The following is a 26,387-nucleotide window of genomic DNA, read 5'->3' as shown; positions in this document are numbered from 1 at the left end:
ATATTACATATACTAAACATTGTGATATTATTGCAATATAATTATACATAAGAGTACTTTAGTCGTTAACTTATGTACGGTATGTTTCTATGAACTATAATCATAATATAACTTCGAAATAGAAGGCACTTCTAAAAATCATTTCATCACACCGCTCTTGCATCGTTAGAGTGATGTATTATTCTGATTTTTACTATAAATAAACTTTTACAGAATGATGGAATTGAATTAAAGAAAAATCTTTTATTATTTTATACATTTCAATGAGATTTTATTAATACTTTATCAATATTAGTTACAAATTTATTTCTTAAATACATTTAATATAAGTAAATAGTTAAATACTGATTTATATATTAAAATAAAAAAAGAAATATTTGTACCTAATATTATTAAAAGCTAGTGCAAATGTGGCCCCTTATCATTAGCTTTTAAATTTGCGATTAAATTGATCAAAACATTTTTATTTATTTATTTTTCTAGCGTTACGCTATAGATACCTCGCATATAGCAGAATCGCCAGAGGGAACGTCCGGTCACCACTTTCCGCTGATTTCTGATATATTGGCGAGACGAGAAAATGAAAGTCCTCCAGTGGGAATCGAACTCACTCCCTGTCGCATTTACAGTCTCACGCTTGTGCCCCTGCGCCACAACTAGCAATATTGACTTATTCTCTCATATCATCCTTTATGCCTAGCTTGTGTACAATATGTAGCTACTAGTAGAATCAACCTAAGTGTAGATAGTCGAAAAGGTACAACAGTACCTACATATCAGTCACGAAAATAACTCTACTAAGTATATTAAAAACAGAATAACAAAAAAAAACAAAATATTAATTTTAAGATTTCTTAGATATGATATTCTCACTATTTATCTAGTAAATATTTACTCGTTTCAGTAATATTTACATATTTCCCTAATAATTAAATAAAGCTAGAATCGTTATTTACATAACAATTATAAAATATTTATTCTACGAAACATTGCACATGTTAAAAAATTTCGACCTATTTATGGCAACACCGAAGATATCCAAGGTAATTTTCCTGTTACCCTAAATACATGCCAATCATATAAAAACTTTCCAATTACAGCCATCAAAAGAACCGCGAGCGTCAAGTTGACTATATTTATAGTGCTTATTGGCATTTTCACTTCACTGTTTCTGCAGACGTTGCCTAAAGGAATGGTGCTTATCTGAAAAAATAAAATATATGTATAATTATATAATATATAAGTAGGTATTTTAAAAATATAATTACATGATTTTCTAAATATTTTTAAATGTTTGAAGAAATTTTAACTATTTCTTCACTAAAAATAACTCTTCTAAACCTCCAATGGCTCTGAATGATAAAGAGTTTCACTAATAATCTACAATAGAAAATATCCAAATTTTATTATACAAATTTGATAAATATTTTCTATGACAATGGAAACATAAAATATACTTATTACGAAATACAGAAAGGCGTCTAGAAAATCAAATGTAGGTATAATTATAATATTATAAGTTACTTATTTATTAAATGTTTTGCCAATATTGCTTTGAAAGATTAGGAAAAAAGACCTAGTAATATTCGAACTTATCGTGTATTTTTAAAAAAAGTGCCAACTAATGGGGCCAACTAGTTGAATTTGAAATTATCCTATAGATAAAGGTGATCTTAGTCCTTATACGATGCAATAAAAAGTAATTAAGTATATCATCAAAAAACATAACTTGTCGAAACAAGTTCTTTAATAATCCTATAAAATTTTATAGGTTTTAAAAATGTACTTATACAATTACACATTACTATATAGAGAACTGTAAATACAGTTAAATGTGAACTTATTTTGTACTATATTTCAAGATTTGTAAGGATTCATGATTGTTGTTGTTCCAAATGAAATACGTAGGTAAATATTTCACAAAGGTCACTTAATAAAAATGAACGTGAAATTACATTATTTTCCGATAAATTACATTTTTAACAATGGCTACTAAATATTTCATCAATATTTACTTAAAGATCAAAGGGAAGTTATTAAAAACAAAATATGTATTAAAATTGCTTTGACAATCCATTATGAAATACGGTGTAATGTTACATGGTAAAAGCTGATTGTTAAAAATTTTGCTGATAACTTTGTAGGGGTATTGCACAAGTCTTATAATATTCTTTATAAACACGCTAAATCAGCGCCCTGAATTTATTCGCTACTAATGCAATTGTGAAATTATGTTCCACTATTGTTTTGTAGCGTATGAATAACCAAATTAAATATACAATAAAAGAGTTCAATATTAAGTCTCGCCTTCTCAACATCGCCATAATACCCGTAGCCCACAACTTATTTATTTTTCACGCTGTATCCGTGTATAGTAGCAGCATGAGGTAGGCAAAGGGAACCTATTATTAGGGTTTAAAACACTCCGTTTCCCGCTTTTCACCGAATTTTCACGGCAATGTGTGCCAACGAAACCAAATAGTAGAGAATGTCCATCATTTCGTACTTTTACAATAATGCAATATGTTACACCTTTTAGACTTAAATTATCAGATGCCATATAATATTGTCAATATGCCAAATTACACTATATTTGTACGTTTAATATTATTTTTTATCATAACAAAAATTGAGACTGGGCGACTGTCTGTCAGTCTGTCACCCTCTTGTTACTAAGGAAAGAAAAGAAGGAGGAAATAAAGGAAGGAGGAACGAGGAAATTAAGGCATTTCTTGATTGTAAATAAACCCTTATAAATATTTTTTGTTGAGTCAAAGTAATATTATGTAAAACGTTGTCACAAAAATCAAATTTTCTGCTCAAAAGCACGAATAATTAAATAGGTATGATTTGGAAATATAGCAAGCGTTTCTGTTACATTTTAATAAGCGATGTCCCATGCTTTATTTCTTCTATACTTATATGTTAAACATATAAATAAATTAACAATAATTACACCCATTTACATATATACTAATATATACATACAATATTTTATATAATATTTAATAATATTTTATATACAAATAATTATTACTCTTACTCAAATACCAAAACGAAGTTATACCTACAACTTCAGTATCGTAAAACTATATCGAATTTAAAATAACAATCATACTATAATTTTGTTTACATTTCAATGTGCAATTCCAAGAAGTTTATTTACTTAGCTTAGCTTAGCTTTCTATTAACTATTACTTGCTAGCATTGTTTAGAGTTCGGTGTCGACTTTCAACAATTATTCAACGGATCTGTTTACTTGAAATCGAAACAGAAACTTTTTTGCTTTTCGCTTTTTCGCTTCACGCTATATCCTTCACACAACAGAGTACGAGAGGGAACTTAGTGTTAAGATACTCCGTTCCCCACTTTCCACTGAATTCTGGAGGCTTTGCACAGGAAGGCTCTGGTAAGAAGAGAAAACGCGGCTTCGATTTCTGCCACCCATCACGAAATGTTAAATGAAGTTGGACAGAAAGTGGGGAACAGATTGTCTTGACAATAGGTTCCTTCTATCTACCCTGCCATATGGGATAGAGTGTAGCTAAAAAAATACCTGTAATACAATACCTGTACCAATGACGTTGTTTTATCATCTGATTTCGCACACCTTATATCCGTCAAATCTCGTATAACCCTTTTATATTTGAGGAGTAGCGACTGAAATCTTGGAATAAAATGACAATCACACCTCCATGGATTGTGACCAAGAAACACGTTCATTATATTGTTGTTAGCTTGGAACGCCTTGTCGAAAGCATATACTGGTATCTAAAAATATCAAAAAATCTTTAAAAATAATATTGATATGGCAGGGTGGATGCATGTTGAGTAAAATTTCTATAAAAAAATCTAGAATGTAAAAAAGAATTATAATTAATTTCATAATGTAGCAATGAAAAATCGAAATAATTAGCAGTTTCAGGCTGTTTTCATCATAGCTGTGAGACCATAGACAGAGAGCATTCACCATTTTCTGTCCATATTTCACGGTATTACATGTTGATTGGCGGAATTTAACGTCGTGCTTCAACTACAAGTGCTGGGAAATGAAAATAACTTTGAAGTTATTCTATTTACGGAGATAATTATATCAATATCTCTGTGAGTGACAGACAAACACTGTTCCACTGCGAGACGATGGACTCGTTGGCCCTAAGCTAGATAGCTTACCTAATTATTTACTTACCTGTTTCAACATATTCCCTCTCAAACTCAACACTCTAAAAGTATGAAACCATTCTGAACCCTCCAGTTCCTTCACAGTTTCAATACTGTTATTGTCAAGAAATAGATCCATCAAATTTTGATACTGAGGATTTTGCAAAAGTTGTCTTATGCTGTTCATCTGTGGGCAAAGTTTTTTTTCACTTATCTTTTATGCCATATACATATTAATTATCTATATATATAAAATCGAAAGGTCACTCACTCATCACGAAATCTCAGAAACTACATGTGCTACGAATCTCAAATTCTGTATAAGAGTTACTTATAGGACGTAGGTGCTCATTAAGACGGGAATTTGCAAGATTCGACTCCTAAGGGGTTGTTTTTGGGGTCGAAAGTTTGTATGAAACTTCGTTACTACAAATGCTATAGGAGTCTCAAATTTTGCATAGACGTCACTTATAGGACGTAGGTACTCATGGAGACAGAAATTAATAACAACGTAGTTCACGCAGGCGAAGCCGCGGGCGGGCATCTAGTATTGTATAAAACATAAGTAAAAAAAAATTCTTCGTTCATCGTTTCAATCTTTTTCGTTCTCAATTTCATATTAATTAAAACTCCGTATACACCGCGCCACGAAAGGCGCTGGGCACAAGATTTTCGGTTCGATTTCCATTCGAGAAAATGAAATACATATAATATTTATTAATTTTAATTTCCTAGCTATTTGAACGAGGGAAACTGCGGCGTTGAGCTCCGCCAATAAACACAATGCCTCCAGAATTCGGCGAAAAGTGGGAATCTGAGACCCTGCTTTGCGCGGGATACAGCGTGAAGCTGATGATGATGTCAATTTTGTTAATTTGTAATAAGTACAGATAAGATTTATAATGAAAAAAAATGTAAATAAAAATATACATAACTAATAAGAAATATTCAATGATTGCTCCAGAAATATCTGACATTATTTGTAACCTAAAAGCGTCGCAAGCATAATTATGTCAAATATTAAAAAAAAACAACCAATTACTTGTACAAATTATACAAATGTAACGACAAAATATACCTACAGACTACAGGGTAATTAGATACTTAAAAGTAAAACATTCGTGGAAATGAAATAAAGACTTATTTATTTATAGCAATCGAATGAAACCGAAGAACTTATTGCGAATTGAGAAACATGAAATTGCTTCGCAAACAAAATACCAAAACAAAACCAAAGCTAAAATAAGTAGATTTTTTTTTAATCTAAGCAGCGGTGGCACTTAGCATGGACCTACTTACTTTCTTTACTGTCAGAAACGCCTACGTCAGTTGTCCAAGTATTTAATGTTGCCTTGTCAATATTTAAAAGAAGTAATAGAAAATAAACCTTCTCCTTATCACTATTAAAATCCATTTCGATATCCCTCAAAAAATCGAGAAGTCTGGCAATATTGAAGATGTTTACAAACCTCTAAAATGTTGGCAACCAATCATAGTCTAGGGACCCTTTAATTTTTTGATGTAGTATTATCACGTCTTATAGTTTATTTGTTTATTGTATTAGTATATGTTCATAAATTAAAAATTTCAAGATAGAGTTAAGAATCAATCAACCAATTTCCACTAAATACATGAATAACATTAAAAAGAAAGAAGCGGGTGAAGCCGCACGGGGCCCTATGCCACTAGCACCTAAATTAAGACGAAGGTAGATAAAGTCTGACGTAATACCTATAGGTATAAATATAAATTCTTATTAAGCTTGACGAATAAATAGCGTCAGCGTTCTAATTCCACTTGATAAACAATAGGGTCCAGTTACACGTGTGAACGTGAACCCGGTGATTAGAAGAAATGGTGTTTGTAAATAACATTACAGTCCACGCACACAAATAAATTGCAAGGTGTTATCTAAAGCTACGTTTACATTAAAGTGTCTATTTTTTATTTATTTTATATAATGGTTCCTACAAATGTAATAAATTACTTATTAAATTTAAATAGTGCATAAAAAATACATAACATATAATAAAGATTTAGTATTAAAAAAATATTATTTATAAGTAAAAAAATCGCGCCAAAACGCGTCGAAGTGTCAAGGTGTCAAGTTTCAGTGATATGTCAATATCATTGTACACAACACAAAATTTTAAGAAATATTTTAGAAATACTTATTTTTTTTATATAAAAATGTGGTAATTGTTTAAAAATTAAATATTATTAATTAATTATAATATCATTAAAAAGAATGTTAAATTCCATTACTATAAAACACACACGGGTATATACATACATCTTAAGCTGAAATCGAACCTTTGTGAAGAATAATAAATATATATTATAATATTTTTGATTACATTGTTATAACTTAAGCAAGCTGCGAATTAAATTACACTGTCCATTGTCTTTACTACATATATAGGTATTTGCCAATAAGCAAATTTGCAATAAAGAAATTACTGGATGTAGAAATTACAGGATGTTCTGAAAGTCATAAAAGAAAGAAGCAAGAAAATAAAAAAGACAGCTATACTTTTTCTTTGTTCACTTCACTTCAATCAGGAAAAGGAGGAAAGGTTAGATAGAGATAAGGGTGAAGATAGAATAGGTATACTCTTCATATGACCACCACCAAATAATTATACGTTGAATTATGTGTTGAAGAATGTGATCAGCTGGATGGTGATGAAATTGCGGCAAAAAACATGTATGATGGAAAAGTGAGCGGTAAGAGAGGCAGGGGGTTGACCTTCGAAAAAACAGTATCAAAGATACTGAAGGACTGTCGCGTAAAAAGCATGAGGACCCTCCATGTATGAAGAGGTTGATGACAGTGGACGAGACACCGTAGTGTCTACATACCTCTTATCTCGTAGCGTTTGGCACTCCGTCCTCTCTGACTACCGCACCAGGGTACAGCGTGAAGCTAATTATAGTTAAAAAAGTATTCATATGTTCTTAAGTTAAAAAAACTGATAAGCTATAGACTACCTATTATAAAGAAAAATATTTATTAAGATATAAAAGCACATTTATGTTGCAATCAAGTTTGCCCGTCTTTCTAGCCTGATGTGCGATCAGCATCACCAGTACATTATGATACATTAATAGCTGAAGCAATGAATTGTGTGTAGAATTTAAAAATATATATATTACAAATAACCAAGTTAAAAAAATGTGAAAGCGATTAATAAAAATTAAAAAAAATGTAGAAACCTATTAGCCAGCATACCATGTTACCTTATTGCCTTCAAGGCGTAATGTCGTCGTGCTGGGAGGTATCGACGGCGGGGGATTTTCCAGTTGATGGTAGGAACAGTCGACAGTTATCAAAGGAATCACTTTCCCCTTACTGTCCGATACAACGTGCGTCATTGTGCACTCGCAACACGCGGGGCAAGTTTCTCTCATCATCTGTTCACAACACACAATTATGAAATTTATTTAATAATACTCGTAAATAGTTTTTTTTAATATTGAAGACATACATACATACTGTATTAGTTTTGTTTTTAAAAATTTAAAATAATAAAATAATCATCGGAATCGCATTTGCAAATGCAAATTTAAAACTAATATGATTTTCTCATAGATATATATCATTGTAAGAAATAGAGTTTAAAAAGGGACCACACGGGAAGCACAAGATTTCAAATAAAAAAATAACCTCCTTTTCTTACAGAAATCGGTAAAAAATGAACAAAAATTCAGAACTGTGTTACATTAAAATATTTTTTGTTTGTTGTGAATATAAATCAAAAATGGTACGCGAGATTTTTTTCCTAGCTCTTACGTTTATTGTTAAAACTTTTGAACGATAATAATTTTTAAAAGGCTCATAAGAAGTCCACTTGAAACAACAATTCTCAAGTTGATAACAAATACCAGGAAATATATTCCTGGAGGCCAGTCGTAGCGCGGGGGCAAAAGCGTACGACTGTACAGTAGACGCGACAGGTTGTGGGTTCGATTCCCACTATAGGAATTGAAATATTTAATATTTTCTTTTCTTCGCCCTCGTAATGAGGAAAAAGCGATGCTCATGCGATGCTCAAAGCGTGCAATGCCTCCAGAATTCGGCGGTAAGTGGCAACGAAAATATTTTTCTAGGTTTCCTATGCTTTTTCCTACCCTGCTTTCTGTGGGAAACAGTTCTCACTGTTTCCCACAGAAAAAGAAAAGCTAGTTTTACGATTGATATTACTACGTTCATAAAATAAACATGATATTTCAGATAACATCAGCAACGTCTATTATTATACTACTAAATGGATATTAAGCAATTGTATTTTTTCATTATATTTAAAGTCAATTAACAAAGAAAATTAGATTTAGTCGCCAAATTAAAACATCACTAAAGAAATTGGGCTTTAAAAATTTTATGTTCATATTTTGCCAAGGGACAAAGGATAATAATTTTTTTTCAAATCATCCTAATGAGAACATCTTTTACAAGTAACAAACCAATTATTAGAAATTCAACAAAACAATATCAATTACACTCGGCGACGACGTAATAATTTGACATCTTTGTAATATTTCTTTAATTTTATATTAGATATTTTTTAATATTTATTTACATTTATATTTCCATTTCTTCGCTCTGGTGTCGAGGCAAAGCGCAGCGTTGAGTTCTGCAATACGAGGTTCCCTCTGCAGGTCCTGCTGTGTGCGGGATACAGCGTGAAAGTGATTTTTTAAAATGTATACTCACTCGGATTATATCCATTACTTTGTGTAGCGGTTTGCCTCTGTATAATTGCTGGTAGCATACTAAATCGTAATAATCCAATAAACGGCTACGAATAGTACCATTTTCCTTCTCCATCGCCAGCCAGTCTAAACCACCATCACTGCAGTCCCATTTATTATCTACAAAATATTAAATTTCTTATGTATAAATACATTTAAAACAATAAATAAGGTTTTACATTTTATTTTTATCCAATTATACTATTTTAATCTAGACATGGATTCGGACCTAATTTCACCTTTCTGGTAAATAAAGGACGTTATTGAATTCCGCTATTTAACACACAATATCTCAACAACTTAGATAGTAAATGGAGAACGGAGTGTCTTAACACCAATCTAGTACACATGCAAGAAAACATGAAGTGACGTGACAAGTGTGAGCACAGAACACCGTAGTATTTGAAAATACATTATTTAATATCACAAAAGCCAAAAACTTATTAAATAAACAAATAAGATTAATTTGTGTTTGATGAAGCAGATGTGATCCCTAAGGAAACTTAATATGACTATAACTATTACTAAGGAAAATAAGTACTCATATCAAATAAAAGAAAAATATTTATTTATAGCTTCCACTTCCACCCCCGTAAAATATGAGCATTACGCTAAGAAAAAAATAATTGTCGTTTCATAGAAATCGAAAATTTGATACATAATTTAAAGTTTTACTTTACATGAATGATTTATTAGAAAGTGGTGAAAATATGATTCTAGAAATTTATTCAAGAGTCCAAGTCCCAAAAGGAATTCAATAAGTTTAAATTTCAATAAAAATGTATATTATATGTGGCCGTCGTGAACTATACTTTGACTGTTGATCCCAATCCATCGGAATGAAAATATTCAAATTACCGTAAAAAAACGCCAGTTCCCTCACACTCGTATGACTCCCCATTTTTCGCTTGTGTGTCCCGGTGTTCCGGAACATGCCACCGGGACGCACAAATATCCCATTTTTTCAGAATGATACATAAGTTTGGTCAGTCGAAACAAGTTTCATCACGATTATTGGTAGTGTTAAATCTCTAACTGAATGGTATAGTCCATAAAAACAACGGAAGTATTAAATGATGTATTAATAAAATGACAATCTTTCCTAAATAGAATGAAATCTCTATGATATATTATAAAACCGATGTGCCGTTTTCTAAGCAATTATCTTTGGGTACCGGAGCATAAATACAATTATAATTTGTAAAAGTACAGAAATGTTAGCAACAATAAGTTGTACCAAGCATATAAGAATTTCGACGCTACATTATTTTTTTTATATGCTGTGTATTTTTCTTCATATAATAAAACTTGTATAAGAAAAGGTATATTATTTATCCCTCAGTTCCAATAAAAACGAAGGTATTTAATATATGGCTATGTATGTATGTAAGAACTCACCTCCAAGGTAGACTCTTTCTAAATTTGGAGGTCCAAGAACAAGATTTGATTTCATGTGTCTTAAGGCATTGTTTCGTAAGTCCAATACTTGTAACTTCTTCATTTTCTCCACGACCCTTGCTGGAACTTCCCATAGCGATGTCAGGCCATCCATTGATATGCTCTATACAAACATTATACCCTCAAGTTATTATGTCACGTATGTGTATCGAGAAAAAAATAATATAAAATTTTACCTGAATAAAGCTCGAGGCCTCAAATTGCCCTTTGAAAGTCGTCAAATTGGTACTCTTACTTATTTTTAAAGTAATAAGTTGAGGAAAACGCCTCTGAAGCTGTCCGACGTCGATACATTTTCCTGCCCATTCAGATAATGTTAGATGAGATATTTCGTGACTGAAAATGTAATATGACTGTTACAATTAAGCCAAAAATATTATTTGGAAATACATATAATATCAAATATCAACACTCAAGTAAAGAAAATATTTGTTTTTTTTTTTAGCTATCACTTTTATTTTTATTTTTTTAATTGGCAGCAGACTTTTTTTTTTTAATTGACACGCTCGAAATGTCACAAATGAAGAACTGAACTGACATTTTTTTCTATAATTTTTGTTAATACATTATAAGAATTGCTTTACTCTTTACTCACTGCTAATACTTTAGATGAAAATAAAAAGAAACTTTTATGAAAATTAATCAAGCTTATAATCGTGTATATATATATCTTTAATATATTTCACAGATTTAATTAAGATATCCAAAGAAAAAAAAATCAGTTTCACGCTTTATCCCATATGAGATCAGTGAGAGAACCTAGTGACAAGGCACCATCCTCCGGATCTCGACTGAATCCACAATAAAAAAATCTTTAAAAAAACTATATTAGCTTAATTTTTTATATACACTTATTACTAACCTAACCTTAATTAGCCAAGGAGTTGTCAAGCCTTTATAACAAACTAAATTGCCATCGGATCCCTCACAATGCGCACTGTTGGAGTCTGATAACGAGCACGACCCTTCTACGCGATCCTTTTTGATCACACCTGGCACCGACGCTTTTGCAAATGACAGCAGCAAACATGTTTTAAATACTGTAAATAAAACATATATTTTTATAATTTAGTTAGGGGCTATTGTGGATTCAAATAGGACTTACCTGCCTATCTTTCTTTTATAAAAAAAATGCTTCACGCTATATCCCGCACACAGCAGGGTAGGCAGAGGTAAACTATTGTTAAAACACTGGGTACCCTACTTTCCGCCGAATTCTAGAGGCATCTAGAGATATTGAGTGGTGGAACTCAACGCCGCGCTTTACCCCGATACCAGAGCGAAGAAATTGAAATATAAATGTAAATAAATATTTGATTTCCTCGAGAGGGTATCGAACCCACCACTGGTCGAAATTACGGGCATCTGAAGTGACTTTTACAATATAAAAAAATCGTTATCACGATTTTTTGAAAGGCAGAAAAATTATATAGATTCAACACTCCAGAAAGTTTATTTCTGAACTTGCTTAAGAACTATATAAAATTTATAAATTTAAAATCGTATTTTAAAATATCATAACTAGACTGGAAAAACAGAAGGAGGAACCTATTTGAAATACATTCCTACATTCCTCCGACTAGGACTTAATCCAGAATCGTCGCTTGTGTCGTCAGACTTTGTTTCGTAAAACAAAGTTTCATTAAGATAAAAGTCGTATAGGTCCATTATGTAATAAGTAATAGCTTTTATATTTATATCACAAGTATGACTTATTTCTATTTTCGTTTCTTTGAAATGTACCTAATAATAATTCTTCTTATATCACTCATATTATGAGTGATATAAGAAGAGATGAGAAGAAGAGAAGAGTGATGAGAAGAAACATGAAATAAATAGGATAATGTTGTAAAACACTATATCTAATATTATATGGAATATTTATACATCTCTTTTAGGCAAATGTTATAATAAATGAGTCGTAATTCATAAATTTATATTATTTTTTTTGTTCAAGCACTTACAATATTCTACAACCTTTTTTTCACACAGTTACGCCCGGTACAAAAGCGGGTTTTATTTTTTCTTTTTTAGTTTATTACTTTATCACTAGGCATTAAGAGGTAAATCAAGATACCTGCCACTTACGACATTTATTAAGACACAAGTGTGTTCCTATTACATTAACACGAACCATTTCAAGCTTTTAAGTCCTTTGCAACTCATAAATTATTCAATTTCGTTTTCTTAAAACCCTCTAACTTGTCAATATTTTTAAATATTCTACCTACATGTCAGAGTATTTTAAATATTTTATTAACTTAACACGCTATAGATATATAAACGTTTGAAAATCGATTAGTAATAATAAATTGTTTACGAAAAGTAATGATGTCCTATCAGTATGTGTATGTTATGGGTGACAAGTTCTCCGTTTGCTGAAGATATAATTTACTCGTAAGACTAAAATTTGAATTGGCTATTTTTTACCACCTCACTAAATATCAAGCTAATAGTATAATACGAGTATATATTTCGTAATATACGTTTCACTTTATTTTCAAGCTAACTCAAAATGGCCTTATCTATATCACCTCCAAAAATTAAATACTAGATATTCCATGGACACGTGCCTGTAACAAAATTCCACTATCTCTATACCTGCTCCTAATATTCATCGGCACAAATATGGATACAATTTAGGGAGCCGACTAAAGATCCTTTGGTTTACAAGAACAAAGGTTTATATTAATTTTCAAATTAATTGTCAGACGTCTCAAACAACTACTCACATATTATAATTTGATAACTTTCATATATAAAGAACTCTATTTAAGTCCATTTGGTCATTATGACGACATTTAATCTTTTAAGGCTTCTAAAAATATCATTAACAACGCTAAATGTCCAGCAATAAAGAATAGATAATGCAAACAAAAAGAGTAACTGTATGTAATGCAGAATAAATTACTCAATTTCTTTTATTTGTTTATGAATATTCTGGAAAACCCATTAAAATTATACTAAACATAACATCTACATGAACGACTCACTTTATGTTCTTTTATTAAAAAATGAAGAAAACTAAGATGCTATCGAGAAAAACAGCCCATCAACTGTTTGCATAATTTTTTTAAACGATTTTTTCCTAAAATAAACGTCATAATTGTTTCAGGTACAGTTATATTTTATATCAATATAATAATAATAATATTTTTTTATTTGTTTAGTATTATAGTTTCTAAAAGGAGAATTGGCAGACCAAAACGGAGATAGGCCTGACTAGTGCTTAATAGCGCGAAATAGACCAGAATAGAAGAAATGGAGAGAGGCCCAACAAAGGATGGTGCAGGCTAGAAAGTAAAAATAATAATATAGTTTCATTTTTCTTTTTAAAAAATGTTTTTTTTATAATTAATATATTTTATACCAGATATACATTATATATATGTATCGACCCTATAATGTATAATATTTATTAGCATAAACACCTAAAACACAAAGTCAAGAGCATTTGCGATGTAATAAAAGATGATTACAACTCGGCGCCGGACGCTCATAGCAATATAGTGAATTAACAACACAGGCCGAAAAGATAAAAAGAATGGTTATCGAGATGTTGTGAAACAAATTAACTATATCAGGATTACCATTTAAACACTAACACTCTTACACTGTTTAATATTAAAAAATATTTTATTGAAATAAAATACAATTTTTATTAAAACTAGTTCTTAACTATAAGAGTGCTGGTAGTGGAATTGACTTATTCCTCAGTTTCCATCGGTGGTCGGCGTTAGTACAGATGTCCATATATCCCCACTCCTGTGGCTGGCTTCCCACGATGCTTTGGTTCTCAAATAGTTTCTTTTACGAAATTCCTTCGAAGTCGTTAATCTATCAACGGGCCTCTTGACATCGGGCACTTGGATTTTATTTATTACCATTTAAAAACAAATGTTAGAGTGGGTTGACTTGTATATAGCATTTACATATGTGACATTAAAATTGGTTTTGTACTTAACTTATTACAGTAAGCTACTACTAAAAAATAATAGACACTGTGATTGACAAATATAATAAACAAATCATACTTACATATTTTTAATATATATAAAGTTATAAATAAACATTTATTTATTAATAGGTATTGTTTTTTATTTGCGCGCTGAGGACTAAGAGTAGCTTGTGAGAACAGAGCGTCTAACGTAATATCTGCAAATCTCTATCGTTTTACGTGAACTTCATCCAGTATCATCGCTACTATACATATTCTCAAAGATGGTCTACAACTGGCTATCTTTTTTTTTTGAAAACAACAAATACCCTCAAAAGTTTTATTTATATACTTAGTCTGGCCATAAACATTGCTACAATTTAAAAAAAAATAGCGAAGACATGGAAATATAAACGTAAATAAATATTTCACTTCCTCGAATGGAGATCGAACCCATAACCGTCGCGTTACAGTCACACCCTTTCTCAGACAGCCTCTATATTGTTATCAAGAAACCATTAAAAGGTAAACACTAAAACACATTAAGCTTGATTACTTGCATTATACGAGTACACAGAGTTAACAGGTGTGGCACTTTTATGTGTTTTAAACATCATAATTGTCATCATCACTGTGTCATCACACAACAATATTGTTCGCGACAACCGACGCGCATCATCGGCTGTGAACTCGTCACAACATGTTAGAGACTGTTTAGTTTGGCAAAAAGTGACGTCATACCACTCTCGTAATTTTGAATGTTATTATTAGTGTCTTTTCTAAATTAATAGTGTTTTTTCCTTTGTAAATAAGTAATTACATTAAATAATAAATATAAATAGATTTGGGTTCCGTTTTAGATAATAATTTTCGACTTTATATCTTATTTGTATAGTTGTACTATGATTTGCCGCATTAATCGCTTTTTATATAATAGTAACTTCCGTATAGTAAATTTTATTATTAATTATTGTTTGTCATAGTTTTCTGTAACAAAATAACAGATTTGTATATTCCTAATGTGTGTAATTAATTTTAGAGAGAATTTTCATTGTAAAAACTCATGTAAAATTCGTCATCGTAACAGCATTTTTCGTAATTTAATAATAGATAATACTTAAATAGTATAATGTTTTATACATAGATAGATAGATATTTTTATGTTCTTTTAATATGTATAAATTGTAAAAACATCCGATTTTTAGTTATTAAAATATAAATGTAAATGTGTGATAATCATAGTAAAAATATTGTTGTAAATAAAGATAAAACGGCTCGGTGGCTCGCGGCTCTCGTTACCGTTTAGCTCCGCGCAACGGAGGTGCGCGTCGGGCGAGACAGAGACAGTCGGCAATCAACGGTGAGCACAACAGGAAGAAGATAGAATCGGAACAAGACACGAATAGAGCCGACAGTCACCGACCGTTATACAGTGATCAACATCTTGTTTCAATATCCTGTTTCAACATCCTGTTTCAGTATCTTGTTTCAATGTATAGCAAGAACGTCTCGCAAGAACGTCTCACAAGAAGGACTCACAAGAACGTCTCACAAGAAGGACTCCCAAGAACGTCTCACAAGAACGTCTCACAAGAACGTCTCACAAGAACGTCTCACAAGAACGTCTCACAAGAAGGACTCACAAGAACGTCTCACAAGAACGACTCACAAGAACGTCTCACAAGAAGGACTCCCAAGAACGTCTCACAAGAACGTCTCACAAGAACGTCTCACAAGAACGTCTCACAAGAACGACTCACAAGAACGTCTCACAAGAACGACTCACAAGAACGTCTTGGGGTCTCAGCATACTCCGTGTTCCCATGATCTGGAACCTATAGTGTGCAGGGCGTCAGCGGCTCATTCACTTGAGTTCCGCCCGTCCGGTACAACGTGCTGGTCCTTCGAACCGGATCTGGGGACTCCTTACCGAAGCTGAAGACTCCTCACCGAAGCTGAAGCATCATCTGTCATCGTGCAAGTCATCGCAGTGCTCCGTCGCGCAAGTGCTCCGTCGCGCAGTACTCTATCGCGCAGTGTTTCCGTCGCGCTCGCAAACGCATTCGCCGTCGCGTTTCGCATCCGTATCGACTGTCGCGCTCGCAACTGCGCTGACGTCGCATATCCCGTCACGTCGTGAGTGTTTTGTGCATCCGCCTTCGTGAGTCTTCGTAAGTGCTCCATCGCGCAGTATATTCCGTCGCGCTCGCAAACGCATTCGCCGTCGCGTTTCGCATCCGTATTGACTGTCGCGCTCGCAACGGTGCTGAAGTCGCCTTACTCGGCGTTAGTCTTCGTGAGTGTTCGTGCATCAGACTCTGACATCCGCCTTCGAGTGTTATCGTGAGTCTTCGTGAGTGTTCGTGCATCAGCCTCCGACATCCGCCTTCGAGTGTTATCGTGAGTGTTCGAGAACCTTCGTGCATCCGCCTTCGAGTATTATCGTACTACATCGCGCAGTGCTCTCCGTCGCGCAGTGTTCTCCGTCGCATAGCGCTCTCCGCTGCGCTCTCCGCCGCCTCCGTTGGCGTCCGCATTGACTGTCGTGCTCGCTACTGCGCTGACATCTATCGCGCCGTAAGTCACGTCGTGAGTGTTCGTGCATCCGCCTTCGAGTATTATCGTAAGTCTTCGTGAGTGTTCGTGCATCATCCTCCGACATCCGCCTTCGTGTGTCGTCGTTCGTCTCCGAGAATCTTCGTGCTTCCGCCTTCGAGTGTCGTCGTTCGTCTCCGAGAATCTTCGTGCATCCGCCTTCGAGTATTATCGTTTCGTCTTGGTGAGTTTTACCAATTATCGTAGGTTTTTACTAAGATGCCTATCACAAGATCAAGAGGTCGATCCGAGGGATTGAGATATGAAGCCGACCCTTCATCTAGTCACACAGAGGTGACACACCCGCCTACGAATACACAAGAGGATTCCGAAATAGAAAAGAACTTAATAGTACCAAGTGACGAAAAGGAAGACTCAAGAATTATTTCAATTAACAAGGAGGAACAATTTGAAGGCACACAAATAAAGTCGACAACTTCGAAACGTGCAAACTCGAAGAAGTCTACGAAATCCAGACGTAGAGCAAGAAATGCTCGTGAAGAAATACTTCGCATCAAGCTTGAACTCGCGCAAATAGCTCTGGAAGATGCTGAATCAGATAGTTCAGAATCCCAGGAAGATAATATATCGAAAACCGACTACGTTAGCTCCTGGATTGAAGATAATGCACAAATCGTACAAAAATCACTTACACCATGTGCAGATGTTCCGAGGCAACCACATCCAGTGCCGTCATGCTATAGAATGCCTCAACATCCGAATATCGGCAACAATTCCGAAAATCAACAAGCAATACAGAGAGATTCAACAAAGGAAATAGAGGAGCTAAAAAAGGAAATAGAAAATTTGAAGAAAAGATGCGAAAAAGCCGAAACCGCTCCTACATCGTTGTGTATGAAAACAGAGGTACCTAAACCTACAATGTTACCTCCATCATCGTCATACAATTTTCCCGTCGCGTCCAAAGTCATCATGGATCTTCCTACATATAGTGGAGTGTTAAATGAATGGCTATCATACAGGGCCATATATGAAAACACTAAGGGATACTTCAATGAAGTTGAAAATACAGCCAGAATTCGAAGAAGCCTAACTGGAAAAGCATTGGAAGTCGTCGACACACAACTCATAGCTCATTCAAAACCGGATGCCATCATAGAAGAGCTTGAAATGAATTTCGGTCGTCCAGATGCAATCGCATATAGTGAATATGACAAGCTTCGATCTCTACCTCGTTGTGCTGACAATCCAAAGGAGATACATGCATTCGCCAGTAAGGTAAGAAGCAGTGTCAATCTGTTTCGCGCCCTCGATTTACACAACTTTATCACTGCGCCAGATATAACGAGGGCCCTTCGTGAAAAGCTACCATCGTCGTTATGTACCAGGTGGTACGAGGAACAAGCATCTATATTCAAACCAGACCTGACGCACTTCAGCGAGTTTCTCACCAAACAAGCAGCATGTCGCACACCTTATTCAACAGAGATCCCGCACTCAGAGCCCACTCGTCGTGTGATACATAGAACGCACAATACTACCGAAGAAAGGAAAACTAATAGATTTCATGGAATGGTGAAAAGTACGTGCAAAATTTGTAACAAAGAAGGTCATCACAGTATTAGCTGCAAGAAATTTCAAGATGCCAACTCAGATAAAAGATGGGAACTCGCCAAAGAACACCGACTGTGCTTCAGATGCCTGCGGTTCCGACAATCAGGACATTCCTGTAAACCACAGAAGTGCAATATTAAGGGATGCATCGGTACTCATCATCGATTACTACACTATGATAAAAAGGAGAAATCAGAAATTCGAAATCAACAAGAAGAAAAGGAAACCGTGGCCAACGCATGGGTACCGTCAAAGGCGCATGCTTATCTTAAAATCATACCAGTCAGAGTTCATGGACCGGCGGGAGAAACCTCCGCATACGCTCTATTAGACGACGGATCAACTGTATCTCTCATAGATGAAGCTTTGGCAAAGGAAGTCGGTGCTGAGGGACGGCTGGATCCTTTAAAGATGGAAGCAATCGGGGATATAGTTATTGAAACGCCGGGATCAAGGCGTGTTACCGTGACACTTGCTAATTCACAGAAAAAGAAGATTAGCTTTACAGCTCGTACCGTTCCGCATCTTAATCTTTCCCCGCAAACAATTCGTGAAGAAGACTTAGCTGCCTGCGATCATCTAATAGATTTGAAGAACCAGCTCACCTACGACTCAGCCACGCCTAAAATTCTAATTGGTCAAGACAATTGGAATTTACTACTCGCCGAAGATGTCCGTATAGGACCGAAGAACCAACCAATCGCTTCACTCACGTCGCTCGGGTGGGTGCTACATGGTGCGCACAATAGGACATTGGGTCAGAAAATCCATTTCGTCAATCAAGTTACTGCTATTGAAGATAGAATGGATGAACAACTGAGAGATTACTTTGCCTTGGAATCTCTTATCATTAATCCGCGTCGGCCAGACTCTGATCCAGAAATAAAGGCTGAAAACATTTTGAAGAAAAATATACACCGTTTACAAGATGGACACATTGAAACCGCACTTTTATGGAAAGCAGAGAACAGCATCATGGTTAATAATTATGAGTCGGCGCTGAAGAGGCTCATATCAATAGAGAGAAAAATTGATCGTGATCCTGAACTGAAAAGGAGATACACCGAACAAATGGAATCACTCGTCCAGAAGGGCTACGCTGAGGTGGCACCTAAAAGTATCTCTCCAGGCAGAACATGGTACCTGCCACACTTCGACGTGCAAAACCCGGCTAAACCAGAGAAGCTTCGCATTGTTCACGACGCCGCTGCTAAAACCAAAGGTATGTCACTAAACGATTTCCTCTTGACTGGACCAGACCTTCTTCAATCGCTTCCTGGAGTCATGATGAGATTTCGCCGTCATGCTTTCGCTGTATCAGCCGACATAGCCGAAATGTTTATGCAAGTCAAAGTAAGACCTCAAGATAGGGATGCCCTTCGCTACCTGTGGAGAGGACACCGGCGGGAGGGAACTCCTGAAGAATATCGCATGACGTCGCTTATATTTGGAGCTGCGAGTTCACCATGCACCGCGATATTCGCTAAAGATTGGAACGCAAAAAGGTACATCGACACGCATCCAGAAGCAGTGGAAGCTATCATCCACAACCACTATATGGATGACTACCTAGACAGTTTCCGAAGTATAGAAGAAGCTATAGAAACTTCCAAGAAGGTCCAACATATCCACGGAGAAGCTTGTTTCAAACTCTGCAAGTGGGTTTCAAATATCCCAAAAATAATAAATGAACTTGAAAAACAATCAAATATGACAGAAACTATTAACCTGGGTACCAAAGAAGAAAAGATTTTGGGTTTAATGTGGAGACCGTCAACCGATGAATTACGATTCAATTTAAAACTAGCAAGATTACCGCCCAGTTTATTAAAGAAAACAGCTCCTACGAAGAGAGAAGCTCTGAAGATAGTTATGTCACTCTATGACCCACTTGGTTTCGCTTCACCCGTTACTATTCGTGCTAAACAAATTCTTCAAGAATCTTGGCGAAGAATTATAGATTGGGATCAACATCTGGATGAAGATCTTTCCAAGCAGTGGGCAGAATGGATGCTACACCTTCAGAAACTGAAAAATGTGAGCTTACCTCGATGCTACTCTGGTTATAGTGATGCCACATCTGTACAACTACATATATTCAGCGACGCCAGTGAAACAGCCTACGCAGCAGCTGCCTACTGGAGGGTGGTTGCTCCGGATGGAAAAGTCCAAGTCAACATGATCATGGCTAAAGCGAAAGTAGCCCCGCTCAAGGTTATGTCAATTCCTCGTTTAGAACTACAAGCAGCCGTCATGGGAGTTCGCATAGCAGAAGCTGTCATAAAAGAACATCGTATTGCGCCGGAATGCAAAATCTTTTGGACAGACAGTAAGACAGTTCTGACGTGGATAAGAAATGGAGCCAGGTCTTATAAGCCATTTGTCGCACATAGACTAGCAGCCATTGAAGAATATACCAAAGTTGAAGAATGGCGTTGGGTACCTTCTAAGCTCAATGTCGCCGATATAGCCACCAGAGAAGTACCATCTGATTTTGGAGCTGATCATGAATGGTATCACGGGCCTGCCTTCTTGAAAGAAAATCCGAGTACCTGGCCTATCGAAAAACCGGTCGTGTCAAATAATACTGGTGAAGAACATACTTTTACCGTTAAAGAACTCCAGCTGAAGACAAAATTACGTGAAGCAATTCCTGATCCACAACGCTTCTCAAAATGGGAGCGACTACTTCGTGCCACAGCTAGAGTCTTGCAATTTTTAGATATTTGCAGAAATAAAAAAGAGAAGATCTTTTATAAGCGAACACGTAGAAATATGGAATCAGATCCTACGTGGAACAAACGAAGAGAAACATTGCAAAAGAAATCTACTACTCTACATAGCAAGAAATCTATGGATTCCAACAATTTTCTGATATTGGATTCGAAGTACATTACAAAAGCAGAAAATCTTCTCATCCGAACATCTCAAGAAGAATCTTTCAATGAAGATATCACAGACTTAAGATACAACAGGACTATTGCCAAACAAAGTCGCCTTCATTCATTACCCGTAGAACTCCGAGATGACATTGTCGTTCTTCGCAGCCGTATAGCCGCCGCCGAGGGAATAAAAGACGAAACAAAGAAACCACAAGTCTTAGATGGAGATAACTACATCACACAGTTATATATTGATTGGACCCACCGTTGTCTTCACCACAGCAGCACCGAAATAATAGTAAATGAAGTACGTCAACATTTTTGGGTAATTCGTCTTCGTCCCACCGTGAAAAGGATAGTTCATCAGTGCCTCAAGTGTCGTATTCGCAAGGCACAACCCCCACAGCCTTCTACGGGTGATCATCCTAAATCCCGTCTCGCTCATCATCGAAGACCATTTACATACACCGGCTTAGATTATTTTGGCCCTCTCACAGTAGTCGTCGGCAGACAACACGTGAAACGTTACGTCGCACTCTTCACGTGTCTTACCACTAGAGCAGTTCACCTGGAAATCGCCGCCAGCTTAAGCGCAGACTCTGCCATACTTGCATTGCGAAGATTCGCTGCACGTCGAGGATGTCCTTCCGAAATTTACTCAGATAATGGTACAAACATGCATGGAGCAGACAAAGAACTTCGAGAAGCATTCAAAGAAGAAGCCAGTCGTCGAGGCATCGCATGGCGTTTCATAACACCATCTGCACCATTCATGGGAGGCGCATGGGAACGTCTTGTTCGCTGCGTGAAAACAGCTCTATACACTATTCTTCGTGAGAGATACCCCCGAGAAGAAATTTTGGCTACATTACTCTGCGAAGTAGAATATACTGTGAATAGTCGTCCCCTCACACATGTTTCTGTAAACAATGACGACGAAGAATCTATAACACCCAATCACTTTTTACTTGGGGGTTCAGCTCGTCTACCTGTACCTGGCACATTTAGTGAGGACGACATCGATAGCAAAAAGCAGTGGAGACGCTCACAGATATTAGCAGACATGTTTTGGAGACGCTGGGTTCGCGAATATCTCCCTGAACTTCAACACCGGCGGGAGCCTCATGGTCGAGGCCCTACTTATGAAATAGGTGACCCGGTACTTATAGCCGACTCACAACTTCCAAGAAATACGTGGCCAAGAGGACGCATAGAAAAAGTATATCCAGGTGCAGATGGACAAGTGCGAATAGTTGAAGTACGCACTAAGGGTGGTCTTCTGAAAAGGCCAACCAAAAAACTCGTTCCGCTTCCAAAGTAAGAAGACGTCGTCGCTCACCGCGGGAAAGATGCAGCATCACATCGAGACCTGATTCTGCACGGCGGGAGAAATGTTCGCGACAACCGACGCGCATCATCGGCTGTGAACTCGTCACAACATGTTAGAGACTGTTTAGTTTGGCAAAAAGTGACGTCATACCACTCTCGTAATTTTGAATGTTATTATTAGTGTCTTTTCTAAATTAATAGTGTTTTTTCCTTTGTAAATAAGTAATTACATTAAATAATAAATATAAATAGATTTGGGTTCCGTTTTAGATAATAATTTTCGACTTTATATCTTATTTGTATAGTTGTACTATGATTTGCCGCATTAATCGCTTTTTATATAATAGTAACTTCCGTATAGTAAATTTTATTATTAATTATTGTTTGTCATAGTTTTCTGTAACAAAATAACAGATTTGTATATTCCTAATGTGTGTAATTAATTTTAGAGAGAATTTTCATTGTAAAAACTCATGTAAAATTCGTCATCGTAACAGCATTTTTCGTAATTTAATAATAGATAATACTTAAATAGTATAATGTTTTATACATAGATAGATAGATATTTTTATGTTCTTTTAATATGTATAAATTGTAAAAACATCCGATTTTTAGTTATTAAAATATAAATGTAAATGTGTGATAATCATAGTAAAAATATTGTTGTAAATAAAGATAAAACGGCTCGGTGGCTCGCGGCTCTCGTTACCGTTTAGCTCCGCGCAACGGAGGTGCGCGTCGGGCGAGACAGAGACAGTCGGCAATCAACGGTGAGCACAACAGGAAGAAGATAGAATCGGAACAAGACACGAATAGAGCCGACAGTCACCGACCGTTATACAGTGATCAACATCTTGTTTCAATATCCTGTTTCAACATCCTGTTTCAGTATCTTGTTTCAATGTATAGCAAGAACGTCTCGCAAGAACGTCTCACAAGAAGGACTCACAAGAACGTCTCACAAGAAGGACTCCCAAGAACGTCTCACAAGAACGTCTCACAAGAACGTCTCACAAGAACGTCTCACAAGAACGTCTCACAAGAAGGACTCACAAGAACGTCTCACAAGAACGACTCACAAGAACGTCTCACAAGAAGGACTCCCAAGAACGTCTCACAAGAACGTCTCACAAGAACGTCTCACAAGAACGTCTCACAAGAACGACTCACAAGAACGTCTCACAAGAACGACTCACAAGAACGTCTTGGGGTCTCAGCATACTCCGTGTTCCCATGATCTGGAACCTATAGTGTGCAGGGCGTCAGCGGCTCATTCACTTGAGTTCCGCCCGTCCGGTACAAATATTATCTTTGATTCTCAATTAAAATTAAACTTTTACGAAAAGAGAACGAAGAAACGGAATAATCGCGTATATTTTAATATTGGAAACCCAACTTTTACAACAATTTGTAGAAGTAAGTGGCAACGGGTAAACAGTTTACCTGTGACCAAAGACTACTGCGAAGTGTTTATTATTTAAATATGTCATATTCAAACGGAATTTTACTAGAACTTTTAACTGTATGTCGTCGGAAGATATAGCTACCACCAGGCAGTTTTGCTGAGAAAACTCGAAAGCTATTTAATAATATTTAAAAAACTTAACAATTATCTCATAATTTAGGTAACAATAAGCCCTCGGTCTATATCTATAGACAAATTATAGAAAGAAAATAATTTCTGTCGCTTACTTCTGTTGCAAAAAAAATAATTATATTAACTTGTAGCTTATCAGTTCAGCCTACACGAGAATGGAATAATTAAATTGTATACACTTCAATATCCATATTCGCGTAATGTAATCAAAATATTTATAGTACAAACAAAAAGATATTTACGTAGGATAAGATTGTTCTTTTAATAAAAGTGATGAATACACAATGTATTAAAAAATTATTTAAAGCCACCAAAGAATTTTTAGTAATTTCCAGAATCTCAGCTTATGTATTAATTATTATTTTAAAAAGTTAATAAAGGTATATATCAATTAGTATTATTAAAAAATAGCAACATTGCTTCGCTCTGCTCCACCCGCCGTGCACAGAATGTGGCGGATTCTAGTACAAGAGGCAGCAAAACGGTGCATGCTCGTATGTTTTGATTGCGTTTACTTAGAAGCGTGATTATTTTCTATATTTCGAAGGATTCTAGACCTGAATATTTGACATTAATTGTAACTTGACTCCTCCAAGTGGTCTCCAAACAAATGGTCTTGACAGACGGACAACCCACTCCACCCACTCTAGGAGATGAAATGTTTACTTAAATTTATATATATCCTTCACTCAGTTCCGCCACTCAACACGCAATGCCTCTAGAATTCGGCGGAAAGGGAAGAACGGAGTGTCTCAACACTAGGTTTCCTCTGCCTACCCTGCTGTGTGCGGGATACAGATAAAAAATATATATATCTGTTACAGTTCTAATTTAGGTAGTACGTCCAATATCCTAAGTGGTGTTTATTGTTAGCACATACGTGCTATACGGACTATGGAGGTTTTCTTTACGAGTAAGTTTCGTGACAGAGCAATTTATAATACAACACGTAATGACCTTCACAAAGTTGACTTAAACTGACCGACAATGACTACATAATACATATATGTGCTAAAATCAACAACAATATCTATTTTCGACTAAAAATAATAACTTATTTGTTGTTTTATTTCTAATGGAATGGATTATTATTATTATAAGAACAATATAAGCATTATTTTTTAAATTTAAGATTTTTTTTTTAATATATAACGTTACTGTTCTAAATTGTTCGAAAAATATTAATATTATTAATAACAATTTCTAATGTTATTTTATATGTAAGGCAACCTAGTCTAACATTTAGTTTAAATAAAAGGTAATAAATATAAAACAAGTGCCCGACGTCAAGTGGGCCCTTGATAGATTTAAGACTTTGAGGGAATGTCGTTTAAAAGCATTACGAGAATCCAGCCACATAAGGTGGACACATGGACATTTGGATGTCAATAGGCTCGCTGATAGATTAACGACTTCGAGGGAATTTCATATAAAAAACTCCATGAGAAACAAAGCATCGTGTGAGACGAGCCACAGGGGTCCCTGAATCCTGAGTCCCCTGAATCTGTATTAAAGCCGACCAACCTTAGGGATAAGGCGATTCCACTACCAGCACTCTTATAGTTAAGAACTAGTTTTAATAAAAATTATATTTTATTTTAATAAAATATTATTTAATATAAAACAGTTTAAGATATTTTTACTTGTATGTGAATGCGAAAAATTTGTACATATATATAAAACAAAAACAAACTGATGAAATGAAACTACTACACTTTTTTTTTATTTTGTATTCATATATTAGTATGATAATTTTCACTTTGGAAATAATTATGAGAACGCGAACGTTATTTGGCGTAACTATTGAATAATGATGTGAGTAACCGGGCGAAGACGCGAGCAGTTCACTAGTATATAATATAAAACTCTTTTAATTGATGTTATACACATCTTAATAATAATTTATTTGTATTCGAAAAAAATTCTTACCTATAAGTGACATAATTTTTGTATTTTTTTTAAATGATTCACGCAATCACAATTAATTGTTACAGATAATATGTTAAAATAAAATATAAAAACTAAAAAAAGTGAGTACCGAATTTTACTTGTATGTAACGATTTTCACAAAAGCTACGAAAGCGTAGAGCGCGCCCGACGA

General features: G+C 35.1%; 1 protein-coding gene across 1 annotated transcript; it reads right to left on the bottom strand.

Moving 5' to 3' along the window:
* swi2 (Protein singed wings 2) lies at positions 1-26,387 on the bottom strand. Its single transcript, XM_085194851.1, has 9 exons — positions 26,216-26,387; positions 11,234-11,411; positions 10,548-10,707; positions 10,312-10,474; positions 8,876-9,033; positions 7,402-7,575; positions 4,190-4,348; positions 3,571-3,771; positions 1-1,203 (listed from the first exon to the last, which is right to left on the bottom strand). Exons 1-9 carry the CDS (start codon positions 26,226-26,228, stop codon positions 1,018-1,020), a joined length of 1,392 nt encoding a protein of 463 aa, XP_085050977.1. The 5' UTR covers positions 26,229-26,387; the 3' UTR covers positions 1-1,017.

The sequence above is a fragment of the Heliconius melpomene genome, chromosome 12 (assembly GCF_056956725.1).
Source record: "Heliconius melpomene rosina isolate 202511_hmr_F chromosome 12, ASM5695672v1, whole genome shotgun sequence".
Taxonomy (NCBI): domain Eukaryota; kingdom Metazoa; phylum Arthropoda; class Insecta; order Lepidoptera; family Nymphalidae; genus Heliconius; species Heliconius melpomene.
Note: the sequence above shows the minus strand (reverse complement) of the source record. Positions and strands in the feature narration are given on the sequence as shown.